Raw genomic sequence first — 27,059 nt, forward strand, 5'->3', positions numbered from 1 at the left:
TACACAGAAAACTACAAGAAATTGCTAAAGAAATGATGAAAATGCTAAATAAATGGAAGGGCATACTGTGTTCATGGACTAGAAAACTAAATATAGTTAAGATGTCAATTCTACCTAAACTGACTTATAGATTCAATTAATACCAATTAAAATCCCAAAAACTTACCTTGCAGAAATAGAAAAACCAATAACCAAATTTATTTGTTAGGGCAGGGTACCCTGAATAGCTAAAAATATCTTGAGAAAGAAAAATGAAGTGGGGGTCTCACACTACCTGACTTTAAGGCGTATTATGAGGCTACATGGTCAAAACAGCATGGTACTAGCATAAAGATAAATATATTCTGACCAATGGAATTGAATGGTGTTCAGATATAGACCCTCTCATCTATGGACAATTGATAAGGTAGTCAAGCCAGGTCACCTGAGACAGAACAGCCTCTTCAATAAATGGTGCTTGGAAAACTGGATTATTCATATGCAAAAGAACGGAAGAGGATCCATATCTCACACCTTATACGAAAATTAACTCAAAATGGATCAAAGACCTAAACATTAGAGCTAAGACCATAAAACATTTAGACGAAAACATAGGGAAACATCTTATAAAATTTGTAATAGGGGAGGGTTTCCTAGATCTTACACCCAAGCACCAGCATTGAAGAAAGAAATAGATAAATGGGAACTCCTCAAAATTGAAAACTTCAGTGCTTAAAAGAACTTTGTCAAGGAAGTAAAAAGGCAGCCTATGCAATGGGAAACAATATTTGTAAACCACATATCAGATAAAGGTTTAGTATCCAGAATATATAAAGAGATTCTTCAACTCAACAACAAAAAGACAAGCAACCTAATTAAAAAATAGGCAAAAGATACAAACAGACACTTCTCAGACGAGGAAATACAAATGGCTAAAAGGGACATGAAATGATGCTCAACTTCAGTGGTTATTACCAAAATGCAAATCAAAACCACAATGAAATATCATCTCACACCCACTAGAATGGTCATTATGAAAAAAACAAAAATGACAAGTGCTGGAGAAGAGTTGGCCAAAGAGGTACACTTATCCATTGTTAATGGGACTGCAAAATGGTAAAATTTTACCAGGCAGTCTGGCAGCTGCTCAGGAAGCTAGGTATAGAATTGCCATATGATCCAGCAATCCCATTGCTAGGTATCTATTCAGAAGACATGAGGGCAAGGACACAAATGGACATTTGCACACCAATGTTTATAGCAGCATTATTAACAATTGCCAAGAGATGGAAACAGCCCAAATGTTCATCAATAGAAGAGTCGCTAAACAAGCTGTGTTATATACATACAATGGAATATTACGCAGCTCTAAGAAGGAATAAAGTCATAAACCATGTAACAACATGGATGGATCTTGAGAACATTAAGCTGAGTGAAATTAGCCAGAAACAAAAGGACAAATACTGCATGGTTTCACCAATATGAACTAACATTAATGAGTGGAGTGGATTTGCCATATGATCCTGAAACCCTGTTGCTCATTATACACCTGGAGGAGCTAAGTGTGGGGGTATGAATGAACATTTGCACACTGGTGTCTCTGGTGGCAGTGTTCGTGATCCACAATGAATGCAAGTGGTTTAAGGGTACAAATACTGAGGACTGAAAGGGGGAATTATGGTGTATACATACCATGGACTGTTGGGCAGCTGCAAGAAGGAATTAAGTTGTGAGGCATGCAACTAGATGCATGAACCTTAAGAGCTGTATAATGAATGTCAGGAACAAAAAGACAGATATTACCATGCCTCAATCATATGGACTAACTATAATGTAAAAATTTGATGAACTAAAGTTGAGACCATGGGATATCAGGTTGGGGCATATTGTAAAGGGTCCTAGACTGTAAGCTCTTATAGCCGTCACATATATTTAGTTGTATGTATACAGGAGGAGGTGTAACTGTTAATTCTAAATTCTGAGAATCTGAGCTGTTTGTATATAACATGGTCTTTCCCAGAAACTTCGGGCATTTATGTGATACCTCAGACTCAGAATCAGAGCTCTAAAACTATGAAAGTCAAGTATGCCATAAAAGAACTGTTTAAAAAGTTGAAGAAGTGATCAGACATTGAGTAGAGATATGAATGAATCTGATCTGGATAGGACTAAGCTATATCAGAAGACTGGTTAAAGGACAATATCCATATTTTAAAACTTGAACTTCTTTGTGAGACTAAAGGAAGAGATGTTTATTTGGTACAAAATTTATATTTTGGCTATTACATTTCTTAATTTAACTTGTATGGTCAGTTTAACTGAACACCATAAGTACATGGAATCTTGACTAGGGCATGAGATTTTCTTGGTTTGTCCAGGCTAGTGTGTGGTGCCCCCAATAAATCCCAGAGTGATTTGGACAGTGAATAAAGAATTTGCACAGTCCCCTTGGGGAATGGGGAGAATGGGAGAAATATTCAACTTCCCCATTTGGAGGATTTCTGACATTCTCGCAAGCAGTGGGGACAACCAAACCAATAGGCCAAGACCCTTGATCTTGAGGTTCACCCCTATGAAACTTACCTCTGCAGAGTACAGGCTAAGACTACTTAAAAGTAGGCCTAAGAATCACCCCCACAGAACCTCTTTTGTTGCTCAGATGTTGCTTCTCTCTCTAACCCAACTTGGCAAGTGAACTCACTGATCTTCCCCACTACGTGGGACATGACTCCCAGGGGTATAAATTTCCCTGGCAATGTGGTACAGAAATCCCAGGATGAGCCGGGACCTAGCATCAAGGGATTGAGAAAATATTCTCAACCAAAATGGGGAAGAGAGAAATAAGACAAAATAAAGTGTCAGTGGCTGAGAGATTTCAAAGAGAGTCATGAGGTTATCCTGGAGGTTATTCTTACGCAGTATACAGATTCCCCCTTTTTAGTTTATGGTATACTGGAGTGGGTGAAGGGAAGTACCTGAAACTATAGAGCTGTGTTCCAGTAGGCATGTTTCTTGAAGATGATTGTATAATGACATAGCTTTTGCAATGTAACTGCGTGATTGTGAAAACCTTGTGTCTGATGCTCCTTTTATCTACGGTATGTACAGGTGAGTAAAAACTATAGATTAAGAAATAAACAAATTATAGCTATTAAAGTTTAATATATATTGAGTAGACTGAAATACTAGTCAATGAGAGGGAGGGGTAAGGGGTATGCATGTATGAGTTTTTCCTTTTTTATTTCTTTTCCTGGAGATGCAAATGTTCATAAAAATGCTCATGGTTTTGAATACACAACTATGATGATATTCTAAGCCACTGATTGTAACTATGTCAGGATCGTATGTTTCTTTGTTGTTTACAATAAAAATACTTTTTAAAAAATGAGAGGGAGGGGTAAGGGGTATGGTATGTATGAATTTTTTCTTTATTTTGCTGGAGTAATGCAAATGTTCAAAAAAAATGACCAAGGTGATAAATATACAACTATTTGATGGTATTGTGAACCACTGATTGTACACCATGTATGGAATGTTTGTATGTCAAGAATGTTTGTATGTTTATTCACGTTTTTACAATAAAAATATTAAAAACAAAAATAAACAAAAAAAACCCTTGGATTTTGTTTCATTTTTTCTGTCAAATTTCACTGTAAAAATTTTAACATTTTCCAAATACCTGACTAGCTTTATGACTGACAAAACTCAGTGATACTGTTTCCTTTAAATTTTAGATCAGTGATGAAAACAAAGACTTTAAGAATAAACTCTTTAATTTATTTTATGATGCACACCTGTAATAGGATAAAATAGAGACTTAAGAATTCTCATCAATCTGTTCACCAGCTGCAGAAGTCAGGGTTCTCTAGAGAAACAGAACCAAAGGATATATATATATATATGAGAGTCAAAAGTATGAAATCCACAGCGTGGATCTTGAGCCTGCCAACTCTGATGAAGTTCCCTGATGAACTTTACGGGAGAGGATGACTGGCTGAAGAAGTAGTGAAAATCTCTGTTCTCCCTAAAAAGCCTTCAACTGACTGTATTAAATATGAGTAATTAGATGCTAATTGATCACAGCTGTAATCAGTCACAGATGCAATCAACTGACTAAAGATTAATAAACTAGGCTTCCGGTTTCTTAACAACCACGAAATATCTTTGCAGCAACAGTTACACCATTGCTTACCTGACCAGATCACTGGGCATCATCATTTGGCCAAGGTGACACCTGAATCTAACCATCACACCAACCATTTTAAATAAACCTACCTCTTCTGCTGCTGCCTCAGAAAGCAGACCTTCTTTCTGGGCACAGGTCACGTGGAAATAGGCTCTGCACATGCCTGCATCACAGCTAATGCAAACTCCAGTTCTAGCAAAACGAGTGTCTTCACAGAAGCTACACTCCTACAACAGAGTAAGAAAAAAACTCATCAGAACAAAGATACTTCTAAAATAAAGATTGCACTCTCATACAAATTATCCACAAAATATCATAATGAAGTAAATATTTGCTCGTGCTTCTTTCTACTTATAATGCTAAATAAGTAATGACAGCAAACCAATATAAACTATTATATTCAATATAAACTATATATATTATATTTAGTGTAAACTCAAGCCAAGAGTTTACACTGAAAAAGGTAATTCTCAAAACAACTCTAATAAACCAAAATGCCAATGATATAGTAATAATAACAATAAATATTATTTGAGGGCTTACTATATAACAGGCACTATCTAATTAATGAAATTATTTAATAAACACAACTACTATGTAGAAGATACAATTGTCCACATTTACACACAAGAATAGTGAGGTGGAAGCAAGTTAAGCAACTTGCTCAAAAAGCACAGAAAGTAACAAACTGAGAGTCCAAATTAAAAATGGGGCATTTTATTTCATTGCCTATGCTCTTGACCACTAAGCTATACTGTCTCTTCAACAGTACAATACTGCTTGGAAAACCAAAGAAAAGAAACAAGCTAGAAAAAATTCACTGAAAAATCTGTGTTACAACCAAAGAAATCATCCATTTTTTAAATACCTTTAAAAGAACTAAAAGCAATCGTTAGTAAACAATTTGGCGAAAGCAGTAGTGATACATATATACAATAAAGCCAATTATGTAAATTCTTTCTATATAAAAGGGAAAAACACTGTAAAACCAAATGTATATATTGCTGAAATTACCCAAAACCCTCATGCCAAACGGATTTTGTTATCCTTTTAACTATCTTGACCACAGAGAGGAAAAAGAAAATCTACTCTCAAAATATAAACTACTCTGGTAATAGAAATCCTCATAAAAGAAAAGCATGTTAAATTGTGAAAGACTTTCAGTGGACAATAAAGGAGAAACCATTTAGTAAATTTAGTGAATATATTCTAAGTAAAAATAATTGTGAGGGGAAAATTTAAAATGGAAAATGTTTAAAGTTTCAATAGACATTAAAACATAGCTTTAATGTTACAATTTAGTGACTACCTACTGGTGAGACAGCATCAGACTGGATTCAGCAATGAATGGAAGCAGCAAAAAAAAGATTCTGGGTACAGATGTGAAAGGAGTCCCAAATACCAACACTCTACTGCCTAGCTAAGGTTCTTTTTCAATTAACAGAACATGTATGGAATAAAAAACCAGCGAATACAAAATTAAACATGAGACAAGAGAAAGTGAAACAGAGGAAGGAGAGAGAGAGGGAGAGAAAGAAAGCAAGAGAAAGTACACAATTTAATGTCAACATCATGAACTGAGATAAGTACTTTAGGATAGTTCCTAAGTAAGTAATTGAATATAATACGCTGAAATCAGCAAGGGACTTCAAAGTGAATGCAACAAAAACTTACTGACAATGAAATCTATTAGACTATAGGACAATTTATCAAAGAAAACAGAATCTTCTTCAATGGTCTGAAACATTTAAAATGTTAGTAAACTAAGCAACTTCTAAGAATTCAGGAAAAAAAACATTCAGCATTAAGAAATAGGTAGATAAACGGACTAGTCTAGAAGAGTTGTCTCAATTATAATTAACACTGAACTTGATTTTGCAGATGAGCTATAGAGTACATACTTTTCAACTCCATTTCCCCAAAATACTTCAAAAAAAAAAAAACAGTTGATACTGAAAGAAATCGGCTGAAAAGTGTCCATTTAATGACTTCTTTTCAGTCTGGATATCACTGCTGGCTTCAGTAATATGAAGTAACATCTAGTTACAGTTTTCTTAATTGCTTCTATATTTATATTTGTGCTAATAATGTATACCTCCTGGAAATGACTTAGGCTAGTCCCTTCTAGGTTCTGTACTGTAAATTAGGAAGTTGCTACCACAAAGAAAGTTAAATAACATCTGCTTCCCATAATGGCTGACCAGATAATTTGTATCACTGCTCCCCACCTAAAAAAAATCTGGACAAAACATATATTTTTAAACTACTGCTTAAACTTTTTGAACATGATAAAGGGCAAATATGTAAAGTCCAGGTATTAGATGGTAAAAGATGGAAAGCTTTCCTCCTAAGAGGAAACAAGACAAAGATGTCCACTCTTACCACTGCTACTCAACATTTTACTGGAAGTTCTATCCAGAGCAATTTACTGGAAGTTCTATCCAGGCAAGGAAAAATAAATAAATAAAAGGCATACAATTAGGAAAAACTAAAACTAACTCTATTTGCAGATGACATGATCATACATATAGAAAACCCCCAAAATCCAAAACTATCAGTCAATAAACAAGTAAGCAAAGTTGGAGGGTTCAAGACCAACATGCAAAATCCACTTGTGTTTCTAAATACCACTAACAAACAATCCAAGCAGGAAATCAAGAAAACAATCAGAACAGCAACTAAAAAAATAACTAGGAATAAATTTAATCAAGGAGATGAATGACTTAAACACTGACAACTATAAAACACAGCTGAAAGAAATTGAAGATGACCTAAAATACATGGCAAGACATATTTGCAGGGATTGGAAGACATAAAAATGTAAAGATGTCAATACCAGCCAAAGCAATTTAGATTCAACTCAATCCCTATCAAAATTTCAGCAGCCTTTTTTTGGCAAAAAAAAAAGCCAATCCTCAAATTCATATGGAATTGCAAAGGGCCCAGAACAGCCAAATGATTTTGAAAAAGAAAAATAAAGTTAAAAGATACATATTTCCTGATTTCAGCATTTACTACAAATCTATAGTAATTAATACTATGATATTGGCATAAGGATAGACATGTAGACCAATTGGACAGAACTGAGAAACCAGAAATGAACACATTCATCTATGGCCAATTGATTTTTAACAAAGCTGTCAAGTTCACTGAACAGAGAAAAAATAGTCTTTTCAAGAAATGGTATAGGAAGAAGTAAGAAGCCACATGCCAAAGATGAAGCTAGATCCTACCTCTTAGTATATTCAAAACTAACTCAAAATAAAGGACCTAAAACCATAAAACTCTTGGAAGAAAACATAAGGATAAATCTTCATGACCCTGGATTTGGCAATCTTTGCTATAGATTCTTAGACTCTATAGCAAAAGCACAAGTAACAAAAGAAACAACAATAAATTAAAACACCAAAATTAAAAACTTTGTCCATGAAAACACATTATCAATAAAGTGAAAAGACAACTTACAGAATGAAAGAAAATAAATGGAAACAATATATCTGATAATGGTTTACAATCTAGAATATATAAAGAATGCCTACAATTGAACAAAAAAAGATAATCTATTTTAAAAATGGGCAAAGGAACTGAATAGACATTTCTCCAAAGAAAACAAATGACCAACAAGTATATGAGAAGATGCTCAAAATCATGGCATTAGAGAGATGCAATAAAAAACCACAGAGAGATAACACTTCCCATCCAGTAGTATGGCAATTATCAAATAAATGAAAAATAACAAGTATTGGTAATAGGTGGGGAAATTTGGACCATGCTACTTTGCTGGAAAGAAAGTAAAAGGGTGCAGTATATAGAAAACATCTGGTAGTTCCTTAAAAAGTTACATATAGAATTACCATATGACCTGAAATTCCACTCCTAGGAATATACAGAAAAGAACTGAAAGCAGGGACATGAATAGATATTTGTACATCATTGTTTACAGCACCATTATTCACAACAGTCAAAAGGTAGAAATAACCCAAGCGTCCATCAACAGATGGGCCCACCTGACATGGGCAGTAGCTTAGACTTTAATCTATAAGTGACCTATACTTCATTACAATACTAAAATTCATGCCCATCATCATACTTAAGGCCACCATTTTCTTACATACATTCTGTGCTACAGTTTGGGGAGACACACTTTCAGGATGATAGGCGATCTGATCTCCTGCTTCACCTTTGCAATAAAAAACTCTTCCTCTCTTTGAAACCATGGCATCACAGGAATTGGTCTTTCAGTGCACTTGGAAAAGAACCCACCACTTTTGATCAGTATCAAAATGTCTGACGTTAACCAAAACTTATGAAACACAAAAGGAAGCCATGAAAAACAACAACCAAGAGGGAAAACAAAAAAACAAAATAAGACTCAGGTATGACCCAGATTTCAGAAAAAATAAGGAATTTAAAATAATAACAATATACTAAAGAATCTAATGAAGAAGGTAGAGAACATTCATGAAAAGCTAGGAAATTTTAGCAAAGAAATTAAAACCATAATAAATAAATAGAAATGCTAAAAATATACAGTTTCTGAAATAAAGAATGAATTCAACAGATTCATCAGTAGAATAACTAAATGGATATAAGTGGGGATTTTTGTGGTTTACAATTCTAAATCTCAATTTACAGACTCTCAAGGCTGAGAATCATTTGCTACGCGAAAGGTTATGCATGTAGTCACAAATATAAAATCAGTCCTTGAAACTTGAGTACATAAAAGGTACTTTCTTGTGCTCTATTTCATAATTTTGTGAAATTCATGGCCTTAGAACTATAAACTTATAACAGTATGTAAATTCGCCTTTAAAAACAAGTAAAGCTTGAAATTATATTTGTACTTAATACATTATAAATAAGGACTTAGTCTCAGAGCTCATTTATGTATAAGGTAGTATGCTAGATGCCAGAGAAATAACAGTAGTATTAATTATTTCAGTAGTATTATTTCCCCCCACGAATCATTCTAAATTAAGAACACACGGAAGAATTTATATATTATTGGCTTTCTGGGGAAATTACTATCAATAATAAAGTATTCTTATACTATCTGCTCTACAAATAGCATGATTACTAAAAGGCATTTCTGCACTCAAGAATATTAATAAAAATCCATATAAACTAATGTGCCAGTTTGAAACTGTTATGTACCCTAGAAAAGCCATGTTCTTTAATTCTGAGTCAGTACTGTTGAATGGGATCCTTTGATTAAGTTGTTTCCATAAAGGTGCGACCAACTCAATTGTGAGTGGGACCTTTTGATTAGGAGGTTTCCATGAAGATGTGTCTCTACCCATTCAAGGTGGGCCACTTACTAGAGTCCTTTAAGCAGGAACCATTTTGGAAAAAATTGCAGAGCTGACACAGGCAGAGACCTTTGGAGATGAAGAAAGAACACCACCCCAGGGAAGCCGTTTTGAAACGAGAAACCAAAGACCTCAGCAGATGCCAGCCATGTGCCTTCCCAGCTGACAGAGCTTTTCCAGATCCACTGGCCTTCCTTAAATCAAGGTATCTTTTCCTGGATGTCTTAGCTGGAAATTTACATAGCCTCAGGACTATAAATGTGCAATTTAATAGATTTCCTTTTAAAAAGCCATTCCATTTCTGGTATATTGCATTCCAGAAGTTTTAATAAACTAATACAACTAACAAATAAAAACTTTCTTTTAGATGATCAAAAAATACTTTGCCTCACCTTGGCACCATATTTGGAATAGTTCATTTCTGTTAATGTTACCGGTCGTAATTTGTCAATATCTCCAAAGGCTACTCCAGGAACATATAGGGCACAAACAATATGAACCCATCTATAAGAAAAGATAAGATTTTGCTATCAAACCCTTTTGTGAAATTGCCACATGGAAAATAAGCATACAAAACATATGTCATCTCAGAATAGTACTGAAAAAATTCTGTGATCAAATCTCAAAATCTCACAGATACACAACTAAAGAATATGGAATACTTATAGAATGAAATATTTACTTTTAGAAAAACAGACTGCAATAAGCATTACTTTTCCAAAAGCTTAGTCAAAACTGAAAGTTAACTATAATTGCCTTTTTTTAAGTTATTCTGCGTTTTGCATTTACCTATTATTCTTAAATAATTAAGAATAATTGCATAAATAATTAAAAATAATTGCATAAAATAATTATGCAATAATTAAGAATAATTGCATAAAACTACCATTCCTGGAAACAAGACACCATTTTCATATGCACAGAAAGCTTCCATATTCATTATTTTAAGCATTTGAAGAATTACGGATCCTAATTTAAGAACTGTGAAATTCTTACTCTAGCAATCCTTAAGGACAAAATTTTGATGTACAGCTTGACTTTCATTCTTCCCAGGTTAAATTCGATTGCTACAAGACTATATAGAACAAAGTTATAATGATATAAGGATGTCATAATTTCATTCATCTCATCTGTTCAGCATATAATCTATATACCAAAACATATGCCTCACATATAAGTCTTTTTTAAACTCTAAATAATATTGTAACAGTAAGCAAAGACTGCTAAAGGTTTCTGTACATTAAAAAGAAGAAAAAAGGGAGATATCCTAATTCCATGTTTTTTTTTCAAACTGTCTGAACTTACACTTACTGTTTGGTTACAACCCAACAATATGACTTTGAAATTTAAAAAGCAAACCTCTATCACTTCTGTAAAAAAACATAAAGGAGGGGGCATAAAAATGAGATGACAAATATAACCATATAAATACATTAACAACAAGTTCTGCTTTCTCACAGCTTAAAAAGTGTGAATGCTATATGGTTGTTTTATGATGTACTATAAATTTGAAAGGAATAAGACTAAGATGTGGTTTACAGAGGTATTGGGGAAAATAATTATAACTTTTTAAAATTATCTTTTTTAATGGAAAAAACCCAAGGTTTTCTTTTGAGATTTTTTTGATCGAATGTTTTCATCCAAACTCCCAAATGCTTCCTGTGGAGTTCAATATAAAGATACACATCTTCAACAAGCAGATGCTTTCTCAATTTAATTTGTGCAATTTTTTCATGCTCCACTGGTGTATTAAATGCTACTACACTCCACAGGAGTTTATCTTTGATAAACACAGCAGTTGACTGTTTGCTTCATACCACCCTCCTTAAAATATTTTAGTACATGTCACACAAGTACTTCAGTTTCAAAATGCCATTTCACTGTTACTAGCACACAAGTATATTATTTCCCCAAACAACCAATGAGAGGCTGCACATGTTAAAATACATATCAAAGTCAGTGAAATTCATAGCTCAGACAGTTTTGGTTCTTTTTAATATCAACTCCAAATAATTTTTTATTCATGTTTAGTTGCGTATACTTTACAATTTTATATTTAAGACAAATTGGATAATCAAAAAAGAATAATCTTCCTTGTTACTTTACCATTCATTTTGCTTGGAGGTAAGATGAAAGATAATGATTGAAGAAGCAGAAAACAAGAACCACATAAAACCACCATAAAAGAGAATGTCAGAATTGTCAATCTAGCATAGAAATTATTAATGCATTCCTTTTAATTCATATATTTTAATAAATCAAAACAAGTAGAAAGATACTTCTTAAAAAACACTCATTTCAGAATGGAAACTACTAATCAATCAAATTTGATTTTGCAATGCCCTGTATTTGTAGTGCCTTTGCAGTATATAAAACAAATTCACTCCCAGTATATAATTCTCATTATTTCATTTATTCACTCAACAATCAATAACTCAGTGTGTATTATACACAAGCACGATATGCAGGCAATTTGAAAATTATTACAATGTATGTAAAGAGCTTCCCTACACAGCATCTGGCATCCTATCTGCATTAAAGAAGTGTTAACTATAAGTGAAAAAAAAAACTCTTTAAAAAATTCCTGTGAGTGTGACTGTTATTCCCATTTTATAAAGAAATGGGTTCAGAAGGATCAAATGATTTCCAAAGAGAAAAGAGCTAGCAAATGAAGTGAGAGAATTGAGATTTAAAGAATTCAATGCTCCCTTCTATTGCATCATAATGCTTATTTTAAAAAATTAAGGAATTCAGCTCATAGCCATATTTCACTTCACAGTAGCCTGGAGCATATCCAATGAAGGTCACAGGGAAGGAGAGTATGCCAAATACCTCCCTTAAATCAGCTTCATAAGACCACTTAAGACAGGGTAAAACATTCTCCCTAATAAATGAAATAAAAATTGAATGATAAAAATCTACTAACATTTCTCACATTAAATCACATAATTTTCTAAGTCAAATTTGTGGTTGGTTCCCATCTAGACCCAGATGGGAAAAAAGTCTATTTACATTATACCCCATATGATAGAAGTCAATTTCAAAATACTTTCATTCTCTCCCTACATTACTCATTCTTTTCCCCTGCTAGGCTAGAATGTAAGGCTAGAATGCTGAATGGCTTGTCAAATCTTCTTGGCTTTTTATGCCTGGAATCAAGATGGTATACATCCTTCAAAAAAAATCAAGGTATATAATTTCTGCTAGAGCCTATATGTAAGTACAAATATCAATGCAAATTAGATGTTCAAACAGTATAAAAAATGTTGCCAGGCTGCACCATCAAGAGAGGTGTCCAGCTATTTAATATGCATAGTAACCAATACAAACATCTCTCAGAAATATCTAAATAGTTCTTCACTCAGAAATAACCTTACAAGTTACTTTGTGGATTATGATAGCATGAATAACCAGTTAATTTAGGGTTTTCCAACAGAATCCTTTAAATTATTAATGAGTAAACAAAAAGTAGAACAAAGTCTCTCCTAAAAAAGAATACTGTTTTCTGAAGCTGTCTTACTTCTTCACCAAAATTTATCACCATAAATTTCAACTGTCGGGCCTGAACAGTTACCAGAAAGAATGTAAGCAGCTTGGATTCTCTGATTACTGATTCGGATAACTAGAATAATATTTGTAATAAGAAAGCACTAGTAACAGCAGCAGCAGCAACAATGACTGAGCACTTACTACTTTCCAGAAACTATGTTACCTGCTTTATATTAATCATTTCATTTACTCCTCTCATCAGTACTAAGGAAACAGAGGCATTAAAAGCTTAAATTCCTAGCCTAAAATCAGTTAATAAAAAAAGACCAAAATCCAATAAAGGCAGTCCAACTGGAAAAGCACACACTTTTAACTCTATAAATTCCCTAATTCAAGACCAGAGTCTTTCAAAACACGAAATTATGTGCATGTCTATAATTCAGACCACAGATTCCTAACAATAACTTATTTATTTGAAGGCGATGAAGAAGGTGTATGCTTTTTAGCCATTTTCTTCTAAACATCAGCATACAAAGATTTATGCAACAGTCCTGGATAGCAACATTTCTCAAAGGCCTGTCTAGCAAAATGAGAAAAATACTGTTTATTTTACTAAAGTAAATTCACTGAATTTAAAAATCTATCCTTTATTTTGAGATAAAACGTTCTCTGTAGTGTCAAATTTTGGGAAATGATGGTGATAATTTACATAGATTGCTTTGTTATTGCTGTTAAAATCTTAAGCAATAAAATCACTGCTGGGATAGTGATCCACAAAATACAAAGGGTGGGCACTACTATTCTACTTCAGTTACCATCCCCAAATGGTAGTCTCCTGGGGGGAAAAACGTGAAAGATGTCAAATCCATTCCAATGATAACTGCTCAAATGTAATAATAAAGATAAATGTGGATACAGTGAAAAGAATACAGGTCTTTGGAGCAGTTATCAGTTTACTACCTCTCAGCTCCAAGTTCATCTTCAATATGTGCTATGCAGTTATGGACAGAATTTCTTTAACATTTTTCCTTGATGGTGACACTGAAACTAAGCTTTGTCAGTAGAATGCATGCAGGGACAATGCAGGAGAAAGGGGCTTCTCAGCAGGTTTGTGGGAAGGACATTCACTGATACTCTGATGAGGCACACACAGTCCCTTGGTGACCTCACAGCCTTGGCCTTGCCTATAATCACTTTTCCAAGGCACTCTCAACATGGATACAACACAGTGCAGGCTTTGTACAAGCATCCGAACTCTCAATGCACACCCATGCCATTGACCTACTTGCCAAGAATACAAATCAGTTCTGGCTTAGGAGAAAAAGCAAGTATCTCTGCCATACAGTGAACTACAACTTCACCTCCAACAAAGTCTAAGCCTCAGCCCTGGGGAAGGAGTAATCCTTCCAAGTTTGTCTGCCTTCAGTACTCTACCTGAGCCTTAGGGTATATTTTATAATTGGTTTATATCTTATTTCATCATACCTTAATAATTTTTTATACTGTGTCCCATTTTGAAATCATTGTATGGTTTCTGTCTCCAGATTAGACCTCATACAGCTTTGAAGTCAAACAGATCTGAGTTCAAATTTGATTATGTGCCAGTTTGTGACCTTGAGGAAATTACTTGAGTGATCTGAGGTACAGCTTCTATAAAATGGGAACTTTTACTGTCTATTTCCTCATAGGGTCATCATTAGGTTCAACAGGATATGCGTATAAAAGGAAATACAGGTACCAAATAAATTAACTTCTTTTCCCTTCCATCAATATCTGTAGCCTACTGTCCATTTCCTCTATGCTAAAAAGATACAAAGAAGCAATCAAATGAAGGGCTGCAACTCAGAAAATCATAAATAAAAGAACAGGGTAATCAAGCACATTAACCCAACACAATTATGATATCGACCTTCCAGCATCTGTCTCCTTGAAAATTCCATCCTGATTTGGACACAGTTCACAGCTAGGGGAAACACCACATTTACAGGCATCACAAAACCAAGGTTCAGTGGAGTTTTCAGAAGCTGAACTCATAATAGAGTCACTCTCCCCATCAACTCCATAGCAACCTAAAAAAAAAAAAAAAGAAAAAAAATTACTATGATTCAATAATGCTTATTTTTTTAACTCACATTTCTAAAATCACACAAGAAAGAGAAGGGAAGGGATGTAGGCAAAAATTCTGAAAAACCAGTGGTTTATAAAATGGTATTACAGTCAAAACACATAAGTGAAATTGTCTTATAAAAATATTTTTCATCTAACATGGTATATGAAGAAAATAAATGACATTTTAAATGATATTTTAAAATAGTCTTAGGCCTATTAGAAAAGAAAAGAGGGAGACGAGCATAAAGAGACAATACAAGTAAAGGCCATATATGACCCTGGATGGGATCTAATAAAGGAAGAAAAAAGACTTAAAAGAACACTGTTCAAACAGGTGAAAAAACTGAATAAAGACTGCAAACTTTATATTAGTGTTAAATTTCTTGAACTTGGTAACTGCACTTAGAGGGGATATATGATCAATATTCTTGTTTTTAGTGAATGTACATGGAAGTACTAAGTGGTCAAGAAGAATGATGTATTCAACAATGGTTTGATAATTAGACACACAGTTTAACAGACACACGGATAGACTGAAAGATTCAATATACTATCCTGTAAATTTGAAATTATTTCTACATAACAAGGTTTAAATTTTTAAAAAAGGCATTGTATTAATGATTCTAGGAACTGTTGATTAGTAAATATTCATTGAGGTCTCTTTGTACCAGGCACTAGAATATTCACAAAAGACTGAGATCACAGAAAAAAAAAAGCCTCTGATTTAATTTTTTTCATTTTCTCTTTTAACTTTTTTATTGTATAGTATACATATATACAAAGCAAAGAAATAAAAAAGCAATAGTTTTGAAAGAACTCTTGAACAAGTAGTTATAGGACAGATTCCAGAATTTGTCATGGGCTACCATACAATCCTCACATATTTTTCCTTCTAGCTGGCTCCAGAATATAGGAGGTTAGAGGGCTTAAATTTTTTTTTTTATCATCACAACGACTTGTTTCCTTTTTTTCTTTTATGAAAAATAACACACATACACACACACATATATATATATATATATATATATATATATAAGCTATACATTTCAAAGCACAGCACCACAATTAGTTGGAGAACATATTTCAGACTTTGACATGGGTTACAATTCCACAATTTTAGGTTTTAACTTCTAGCTGCTCTAAAATACTAGAGACTAAAAGAGATATCAACTCAAAGATTCAGCATTCATAGTCATTTGTAAAATCTTATCTTCTTTGTATAATACCACCATCACCTTTGAAATTTCGATCTCTCTCTTCAGGGGTGTTGGGCTACGGTAATAGGAAATTTTTCATATTGAAAGGGTCTGTCATTAATCTGGGGTAGGGAGACGGAACTCTCTGATGCTCTGGAGAGGCTGAGCTAGGTTTCAGGACTTACCTGGACCAGGGACCCATCTGGAGGTTGCAGGTTTCTGGAAAATTACTCTAGTGCATGGAACTCTCATGGAATATTATATATTGTCCTAGGTGTTCTTTAGGATTGGTTGGAATGGCCCTGGTTGGGGGTTGGCAGGTTACGATAGGTAGTAAGGTCGATCTGAAGCTTGCGTAAGAACAACCTCCAGAGTAGTCTCTCAACTTTATTTGAACTCTCTCTGCCACTGATACTTTATTAATAACGCTTCTTTTTCTCCCTTTTGGTCAAGATGGAATTGTTGATCCCACAGTGTCAGGTCTGGAGTCATCGCTGGGAGTCATCTCCCACGTTGCCAGGAAGACTTTCAGCCCTGGAGGTCATGTCCCATGTAGTGGGGAAGGCAATGACTTCAATTGCAGAGTTGGCCTTGGAGAGACTGAGGTCACATGTGAACAAAACAAGAGGTCCTCCAGAAGTAACTCTCAGGCATGCCTATAGGTAGTTGAAGCTTCTCTCTACCTGCATAAGCTTCACAACAGTAAGCCTTATGATCGAGGTCATGGCCTGTTGATTTGGGTGTCCCTAAAGTTTGACCCAGTATCAGGGGATTCCCTGATGGTAAGGTTTAATACTTTCACATTCTTTCTCCCATCCCTCAGGAGACTTTGCCAATACTTTTTGATTATCTGCTTAATATACTCTAGGATGCTTCCAGGCATCACAATAATCTATACAGGAGTAAAGGATGGCTTTCTTATTCTGTTCAAATAGCTATAATACAGATAGGCTGAATTACATTATGCACGACAGTAAATTTCAGTTCCAGACTAATCTTTCTTCCACTGTTTCTTCCACACACAGAGTATGTGTGGTTCTAAAATACAGACACTGTCTTCCTTACCCTTATGTTCTGAATTACTTTAAACCCAACCTGTTCGGTGTTGTTTGTATCTATAAATATTGAGTAGTATATATAAAATAACCTCACAAAATTCAGAAATAATAATCACCACTCTGAACTTACATATCTGCAGTAAAAGCTTACAATCTAGGCCCATGTTTTCTTATAAGCAATTTCTAAAGGTGACCATACCATTTTTTTTCTTTCTGACTTATGCTGTCTCACCAAATGTCCCACATGTTCATTCATATCGTTGCATGCCTCGCAACTTTGTTTCTTTTTGTAGCAGTACAACCTTCATTCATAAGTATACACCATCGTTCACCAATCCATTTCTTCAGTTCATCCTTCGACCACCTCCACTCATTGAACATCATATAAAAGTCCCAAAGTCCACAATCCATCAACATGCTCAATTTTAGATAATTTCATTGTTCCCAAGAGAAATAAAACCAAGAAACACACCCTCGCCAAATGGGAAATCTAAACTTCCTCTTAACTCTTGTCACTCCCCCAATTATTTACCTCTGCTGTTGCTGTGGTAGTACTGATGGTTTCCTTTCGAACACAGCCTATAGCATGCAATAGCAGTTTTCCCTGGTACCCTGGACTTAAACAGTCTTTGTACAAGAATCATGCCTTTGAAGAAATTCTTGTGTGAATTAATTCATATGTCTAGTTTAAGCAGTGGGGAACGTATGTCTATACACCCCCTTTCAATCTTGATCATCTTCAAAGTGGTAATATTACTCACACATCCACCTTCAAAATGGTAATATTACTTATAGATCCACATTCACTCTTACCTATTTCCTTACATTGGAGTTCAACCTCATTAGCTAACGGTTCACCCATATCTAGTCTCTATGTATCTCTAAGTCCCCTATATTCTGTATTATTAGCTTCTGATTATGCTTTAATACTGATCATAAAAATGGATACATATTTAACCTTTCATGTCTGGCTAATTTCACTCAGCATTATGTCCTCAAGGCTCATCCATCTTGTCATGTGCTTCAGGACATCTTTGTCTTACTGCTGCAAAATATACCATCATATGTATATATACCACATTTTATTGATCCACGTAACTGTCGATGGGCATTTGGTTTATTACCAACTTTTGGCAATTGTGAATAATGCTGCTATGAACATCAGTGTGCAAGTATATGTTTGTGTCACTGCTTTCAGCTCTTCTGGGTATATACCAAGTAGTGCTATTGCTGGGTCATAAGGCAACTCGATATTTAGTTTCCTAAGGAACCACCAAACAGTCTTATTTAGTGGCTGCACTATTATACATTTCCACCAGCAGAGCTTAAGTGTCCCAGTTTCTCCACATCCTCTCCAACATTTATAGATGCCTGTTTGTTTAATATCAGCCATTTCTATAGGAGTAAAGTGGTATATCTTTGTAGTCTTGATTTGCATTTTCTTTTCAGTCAAGGAAAATGAGAACATCTTCATGCGCTTTTAAGCCATCTGTATTTGCTCTTCAGAAAAACACCTATTAATATCTTCAGCCCATTTTATAACTGGGTTGTTTTTCTTTTGTTGCTGAGTTGTATGATTTTTCTTTGTATATTCAGGAAATCAAACCTTTGTCTGATATGTGATTTCCAAATAATTTCTCCCATTACCTCTTCACCTTTTTGACAAAATCTTCTGAGGTACAGAAGTGTTTGGTTTTTGAGGAGTTTCGATTTGTCTATTTTTACTTTTGCTGCTTGTGCTTTGGGTGTAATATTACTAGGTCTTGAAGCTGTTTCCCTACATTTACTTCTAGAGCTTTATGGTTCTAGTTCTTATATTTAGGTGTTTGATCCACTTTGAGTTAATTTTTGTGCAGGGTATAAGACAGGGGTATACTTTCATTCATTTGGCTATTAATATCGAGTTCTTCCATGCCCAATTATTGAAAAGACTATTTTGTTCCAGTTCAGAGGATTTGGGGGCTTTGTCAAAAATCAATGGACCGGTAGACTTCCGGAGAAGATGGCGACTTAGTAAGGTGCGCGCGTCTTAGTTCCTCCTCCAGAACAACTACTAAATAACTAGAAACAGTATAGAACAGCTCCCGGAGCCACAGCAGAGACCAGACACACAGTGTACCGCAGTCTTGAACGGCTTGACCGACTAAAAAACTCCGCTGCGGTGAGGTCCCCGAGCGGCGCGCGCTTCCCTGGGCCGTGGCGGCTGGCGGACGGAGCCCTTCTCTCCCTCCTTCCTGGGCCGGCTGGGAGCTTCGGATCAGCGGTTCCTCAAGCCACGGCAGCCGGAGCCCCTCCCCCACAGGCAACTTCCCGGAGGGAAAGGAAAGAGTCTCCAACAGTAGTAGAGACTGAGTCCAACCTAACACCAATAGTGGCATTAAGGAACAACTTCTGACTACTAAAAATAGGCCCTCAGCTCAGGTGAAACTGATCAAGGCGGAAGTCGCCTATTGAGCTAACTGAAAAAGAGGAAAGAGGGCGAAACAGAGCCTTCTGCGCCTGTTTCTATGGAGGCTTGGTTGCCTCTGGGCTCAGCGCTGGGATTACACAGGTTGCAACTGCCCCGAACGCAGAAACAGGCTGCTTTCAGGGCTCTCTACCACCTGAACCTTCCCCATGGGAGGGGTGAAACGCAACTCAGGTGGAATTCCTCTCTCAAGGAATTCAGATCCCAGGAATTCACAATTTGAATCCATTAAAACCAACCTACAAACTTTCCTCCGTCTCCACCACACGCCCAGCAGCGAGAGTCTTCCAAAGTTAACGGAGCCACAACATCTTTTGTTGGTGGGACCCGCAGGCAGACAGACAAGCACCACATACTGGGCAGGATAAGAAAAACAGAGCCCAGAGACTTCTCAGGAAAGTCTTTCAACCTGCTGGGTCCCACACTCAGGGAAATCTGATTAAATGCCCCGACGCCAGCAAAAAATAACAAATCACACCAGGAAAATTGAAGATATGGCCCAGTCAAAGGAACAAACCAATATTTCAAATGAGATACAGGAGCTGAGACAACTAATTCTGAATATACGAGCAGAAATGGAAAACCTCTTCAAAAACCAAATCAATAAATTGAGGGAAGACATGAAGAAGGCATGGGATAAACTAAAAGAAGAAATGGAAAGTCTGAAAAAACAAATCACAGAACTTATGGGAATGAAAGATACAGTATAAGAGATGAAAATAACAATGGAAACCTACAATGGTAGATTTCAAGAGACAGAGGTTAGAATTAGTGAACTGGAGGATGGAACATCTGAATTACAAAAAGAAACAGAAACTATATAGGGAAAAGAATGGAAAAATTTGAGCAGGGGCTCAGGGAATTGAATGATAATATGAAGTGCACAAATATGCGTGTTGTGGGTGTCCCAGAAGGAGAAGAGAAGGGAAAAGGAGGAGAAAAACTAATGGAAGAAATTATCACTGAAAATTTCCGAACTCTTATAAAAGACCTAAAATTACAGATTCAAGAAGTGCAGCACACCCCAAAGAGAATAGATCCAAATAGGCGTTCTCCAAGACACTTACTAGTTAGAATGTCAGAGGTCAAAGAGAAAGAGAGGATCTTGAAAGCAGCAAGACAAAAACAATCCATCACATACAAGGGAAACCCAATAAGACTATGTGTAGATTTCTCAGCAGAAACCATGGAAGCAAGAAGACAGTGGGACGATATATTTAAATTATTAAAAGAGAAAAACTGCCAACCAAGAATTCTATATCCAGCAAAATTGTCCTTCAATAATGAGGGAGAAATTAAAACATTTTCACACAAAAAGTCACTGAGAGAATTTGTGATCAAGAGACCAGCTCTGTAAGAAATACTAAAGGGAGCACTAGAGTCAGATATGAAAAGACAGAAGAGAGAGGTATGGAGAAGAGTGTAGAAAGAAGGAAAATCAGATATGATATAATACAAAACGCAAAATGGTAGAGGAAAGTATTGCCCAAAGTAATAACACTAAATGTTAATGGACTGAATTCCCCAATCAAAAGACATAAACTGGCAGAATGGATTAAAAAACAGGATCCTTCTATATGCTGTCTACAGGGAACACATCTTAGAACCAAAGATAAACATAGGTTGAAAGTGAAAGGTTGGGAAAAGATATTTCATGCAAATAACAACCAGAAAAGAGCAGGAGTAGCTATACTAATATCCAACAAATTAGACTTCAAATGTAAAACAGTTAAAAGAGACAAAGAAGGATACTATCTACTAATAAAAGGAACAATTAAACAAGAAGACATAACAATCATAAATATTTATGCACCAAATCAGAATGCCTGAAAATACGTGAGGAATACACTGCAATTACTGAAAAGTGAAATACACACATCTACCATAATAGTTGGAGACTTCAATTCCCCACTCTCATCAATGGACAGAACATCTAGACAGAGGATCAATAAAGAAACAGAGAATTTGAATATTACAATAAATGAGCTAGACTTAACAGACATTTATAGGACATTACACCCCACAACAGCAGGATACACCTTTTTCTCAAGTGCTCATGGATCAGTCTCAAAGATAGTCCATATGCTGGGTCAGAAAGCAAATCTCAACAAATTTAAAAAGATTGAAATCATACACAACACTTTCTCAGATGATAAAGGAATGAAGTTGGAAAGGAATACGCAGAGTGCCAGAAAATTCACAAGTACGTGGAGGCTCAACAACACACTCTTAAACAACGAGTGGGTCAAGGAAGAAAGTACAAGAGAAATTAGTAAATATCTCGAGGCGAATGAAAATGAAAACACAACATATCAAAACCTATGGGATGCAGAAAAGGTAGTGCTAAGAGGAAAATTTATTGCCCTAAATGCCTATATCAGAAAAGAAGAAAGGGAAAAATTCGGGAATTAACTGTCCACTTGGAAGAACTGGAGAAAGAACAGCAAAGTAACCCCAAAGCAAGCAAAAGGAAAGAAATAACAAAGACTAGAGCAGAAATAAATGAAATTGAGAACATGAAAACAATAGAGAAAATCAATAAGACCAGAAGTAGGTTCTATGAGAAAATCAACAAGATTGATGGGCCCTTAGCAAGACTGACAAAAAGAAGAGAGAGGATGCAAATAAATAAGATCAGAAATGGAAGAGGAGACATAACCACTGACCTCACAGAAATAAAGGAGGTAATAACAGGATACTATGAACAACTTTACGCTAATAAATACAACAATGTAGATGAAATGGACAAGTTCAGGCGGGCCATGGTGGCTCAGCAGGTAAGAATGCTTGCCTGCCAAGCCCGAGGACCCAGGTTCGTTTCCTGGTGCCTGCCCACGTAAAAAAAAAAAAAAAAAAAAATGGACAAGTTCCTAGAAAGGCATGAACAACCAACTTTGACTCAAGAAGAAATAGACGACCTCAACAAACCAATCACAAGTAAAGAAATTGAATCAGTCATTCAAAAGCTTCCCAAAAAGAAAAGTCCAGGACCAGACAGCTTCACACGTGAATTCTACCAAACATTTCAGAAAGAATTAGTACCAACCCTGCTCAAACTCTTCAAAAAAATTGAAGTGGAGGGAAAGCTACCTAATTCATTCTATGAAGCCAACATCACCCTCATACCAAAACCAGGCAAAGATATTACAAAAAAAGAAAACTACAGACCAATCTCTCTAATGCATATAGATGCAAAAATCCTCAACAAAATTCTAGCAAATCGAATCCAGCAACACATTAAAAGAATTATACATCATGACCAAGTAAGATTCATCCCAGGTATGCAAGGATGGTTCAACATAAGAAAATCAATTAATGTAATACACCATATCAACAAATCAAAGCAGAAAAATCACATGATCATCTCAATTGATGCAGAGAAGGCATTTGACAAGATTCAACATCCTTTCCTGTTGAAAACACTTCAAAGGATAGGAATACAAGGGAACCTCCTTAAAATGATAGAGGGAATATATGAAAAACCCACAGCTAATATCATCCTCAATGGGGAAAAATTGAAAACTTTCCCCCTAAGATCAAGAACAAGACAAGGATGTCCATTATCACCACTGTTATTCAACATCGTGTTGGAGGTTCTAGCCAGAGCAATTAGACAAGAAAAAGAAATACAAGGCATCAAAATTGGAAAGGAAGAAGTAAAACTATCACTGTTTGTAGATGATATGATACTATATGTTGAAAACCCTGAAAAATCCACAGCAAAACTACTAGAGCTAATAAATGAGTACAGCAAAGTAGCAGGTTACAAGATCAACATTCAAAAATTGGTAGTGTTTCTATACACTAGCAATGAACAAGCTGAAGGGGAAATCAAGAAACGAATTCCATTTACAATTGCAACTAAAAGACTAAAATACTTAGGAATAAATTTAACTAAAGAGACAAAAGACCTATACAAAGAAAACTACAAAAAACTGTTATAAGAAATCACAGAAGACCTAAATAGATGGAAGGGCATACCGTGTTCATGGATTGGAAGACTAAATATAGTTAAGATGCCAATTCTACCTAAATTGATTTACAGATTCAATGCAATACCAATCAAAATCCCAACAACTTATTTTTCGGAAACAGAAAAACCAATAAGCAAATTTATCTGGAAGGGCAGGGTGCCCCGAATTGCTAAAAGTATCTTGAGGAAAAAAAACGAAGCTGGAGGTCTCACGCTGCCGGACTTTAAGGCATATTATGAAGCCACAGTGGTCAAAACAGCATGGTATTGACATAAAGATAGATATATCGACCAATGGAATCAATAGAGTGCTCAGATATAGACCCTCTCATCTATGGACATTTGATCTTTGATAAGGCAGTCAAACCAACTCACCTGGGACAGAACACTCTCTTCAATAAATGGTGCCTAGAGAACTGGATATCCATATGCAAAAGAATGAAAGAGGACCCGTATCTCACACCCTATACAAAAGTTAACTCAAAATGGATCAAAGATCTAAACATTAGGTCTCAGACCATAAAACAGTTAGAAGAAAATGTCGGGAGATATCTTATGAATCTTACAATTGGAGGCGGTTTTATGGACCTTAAACCTAAAGCAAGAGCACTGAAGAAAGAAATAAATAAATGGGAGCTCCTCAAAATTAAACACTTTTGTGCATCAAAGAACTTCATCAAGAAAGTAGAAAGACAGCCTACACAACGGGAGACAATATTTGGAAACGACATATCAGATAAAGGTCTAGTATCCAGAATTTATAAAGAGATTGTTCAACTCAACAACAAAAAGACAGCCAACCCAATTACAAAATGGGAAAAAGACTTGAACCAACACCCCTCAGAAGAGGAAACACAAATGGCCAAAAGGCACATGAAGAGATGCTCAATGTCCCTGGCCATTAGAGAAATGCAAATCAAAACCACAATGAGATATCATCTCACACCCATCAGAATGGCCATTATCAACAAAACAGAAAATGACAGGTGCTGGAGAGGATGTGGAGAAAGAGGCACACTTATCCATTGTTGGTGGGAATGTCAAATGGTGCAACCACTGTGGAAGGCAGTCTGGCGGTTCCTCAAAAAGCTGAATATAGAATTGCCATATGACCCAGCAATACTATTGCTAGGTATCTACTCAGAGGACTTAAGGGCAAAGACACAAACGGACATTTGCACACCAATGTTTATAGCAGCGTTATTTACAATTGCAAAGAGATGGAAACAGCCAAAATGTCCATCAACAGACGAGTGGCTAAACAAACTGTGGTATATACATACGATGCAATACTATGCAGCTTTAAGACAGAATAAATTTATGAAGCATGTAATAACATGGATGGACCTAGAGAACATTATGCTGAGTGAGACTAGCCAAAAACTAAAGGACAAATACTGTATGGTCCCACTGATGTGAACCGACATTAGAGAATAAACTTGGAATATGTCATTGGTAACAGAGACCATCAAGAGTTAGAAATAGGGTAAGATAATGGGTAATTGGAGCTGAAGGGATACAGACTGTGCAACAGGACTGGATACAGAAACTCAAAAACGGACAGCATGATACTACCTAATTGTAATGTAATTATGTTAAAACACTGAATGAAGCTGCATCTGAGCTATAGTTTTGTTTTTGTTTTTGTTTTTTTCATATATATATTTTTTGTATTTTTTATTTTTATTTTTTTCTCTATATTATCATTTTATTTCTTTTTCTCTTGTCTTGCTATTTTTTTCTAAATCGATGCAAATGTACTAAGAAATGATGATCATACATCTATGTGATGATATTAAGAATTACTGATTGCATATGTAGAATGGAATGATTTCTAAATGTTGTGTTAGTTAATTTTTTTTTAATTAATAAAAAAAAATCAATGGACCATAGATTTGGTGGTCTATTTCTGCACTCTTGATTTGATTCCACTGGTCAATGCTTCTATCTTTGTGCCAATACCATGCTGTTTTGACCATGCAGCTTTACAATAGGTTTTAAACACAGAGAGTGTTAATTCTCCCACTTTGTTCTTCCTTGTTAGGATGCTTTTAGCTATTTGGGGTCTCTTTCACTTCCTGATGAATTTGGTAGTTAGCTTTTCCAAATCGTCAAAGTAGGTGGTTGGAATTTTGATTGGTACAGTGTTGAATCTGTACATCAATTTGGGAGAAAACTGACATCTTAACTATATTTAGCCTCCCTACCCATGAGCAGGGAATGTCTTTCCACCTATTTAGATTTCCTTTGATATCTTTTAGCAATGTTATGTAGTTTTCCATGTACAAGTCGTTCACATCCCTAGTTAATTTCATTCCTAAGTACTTGATTCTTTTAGTTGCTACTTTGAATGAGACTTTTTCCTTAACTGACTCCTTCACTAGGTCATTGCTTGTGCACAGAAATGTTACTGATGTTTGCACATTAATTTTATATCCTGCCACGTTGCTAAATTTGTTAATTAGCTCAAGTAACTTTACTGTGGATTTCTCAGGATCTTCCAAGCTTAGTATCATATCATCTGCAAATAATGAGAGTTTTACTTCTTCCTTTCCAACTTTGATGGCTTTTATTTCTTTGTCCTGACTGCTATAGCTAGAACTTCTACCAGAATGTTGAATAAGAGTGTTGACAGTGGGAATCCTTGTCTCATTCCCGATCTTAGGGGGAAAGCGTTCAGTCTCTCTCCATTGAGTATGATGCTGGCTATCAGTTTTTCATATAATCCCTTTATCATATTGAGGTAATTATCTTTGATTCCTATCTTTTGGAGTGTTTTTGTCAGAAAAGGATGTTGAATTTTGTCAAACACTTTTTCAGCATCAATTGCGATGATCATGTGCTTTTTCCCTTTGGATTTGTCAATGTGTTGTATTATATTAACTGATTTTCTTGCATGGAACCATACTTGCATTCCTGGTTTAAACCGCACTTGTTCATGGTGTATAACTCTTTTAATGTGTTGTTGGATTCGATTTGGTAATATTTCATTGAGATCTTTTTTTTTTTTGCATCGGCAGGTATTGGAAATCAAACCCGGGTCTCTGGCATGGCAGGTGAGAACTCTGCCTGCTGAGCCACCATTGTCCGCCCTTATTGAGAATTTTTGCATCTATGTTCATTAGAGAGACTGGCCTATAGTTTTCCTTTCTTATAGCATTTTTTTTCAGGTTTTGGTATTAAAATGATATTGGTTTCATGAAATGAGTTAGGTAGAGTTCCTTTTTCCTCAATTTTTTGGCAGGATTGTTGTCAGTTCTTTTTGGAATATGTGATAAAATTCCCCTGTGAAG

At 35.4% G+C, this 27,059-nt stretch overlaps 1 protein-coding gene across 3 annotated transcripts in view; it reads right to left on the bottom strand.

Annotated features, from left to right (window-relative positions):
- PHF14 (PHD finger protein 14) overlaps positions 1 to 27,059 on the bottom strand; it is a 236,051-nt gene that overhangs the window by 183,371 nt on the left and 25,621 nt on the right. For all 3 annotated transcript variants that reach the window (XM_077122758.1, XM_077122768.1, XM_077122776.1), the window contains exons 5-7: positions 14,873 to 15,032; positions 9,867 to 9,978; positions 4,255 to 4,392 (exon numbers count right to left, since the gene is read on the bottom strand). In XM_077122758.1, coding sequence (XP_076978873.1) covers positions 4,255 to 4,392; positions 9,867 to 9,978; positions 14,873 to 15,032 — 410 coding nt within the window. The remainder of the gene's footprint in view (positions 1 to 4,254; positions 4,393 to 9,866; positions 9,979 to 14,872; positions 15,033 to 27,059) is intronic.

This window comes from Tamandua tetradactyla, chromosome 1 (assembly GCF_023851605.1).
Source record: "Tamandua tetradactyla isolate mTamTet1 chromosome 1, mTamTet1.pri, whole genome shotgun sequence".
Lineage (NCBI taxonomy): Eukaryota > Metazoa > Chordata > Mammalia > Pilosa > Myrmecophagidae > Tamandua > Tamandua tetradactyla.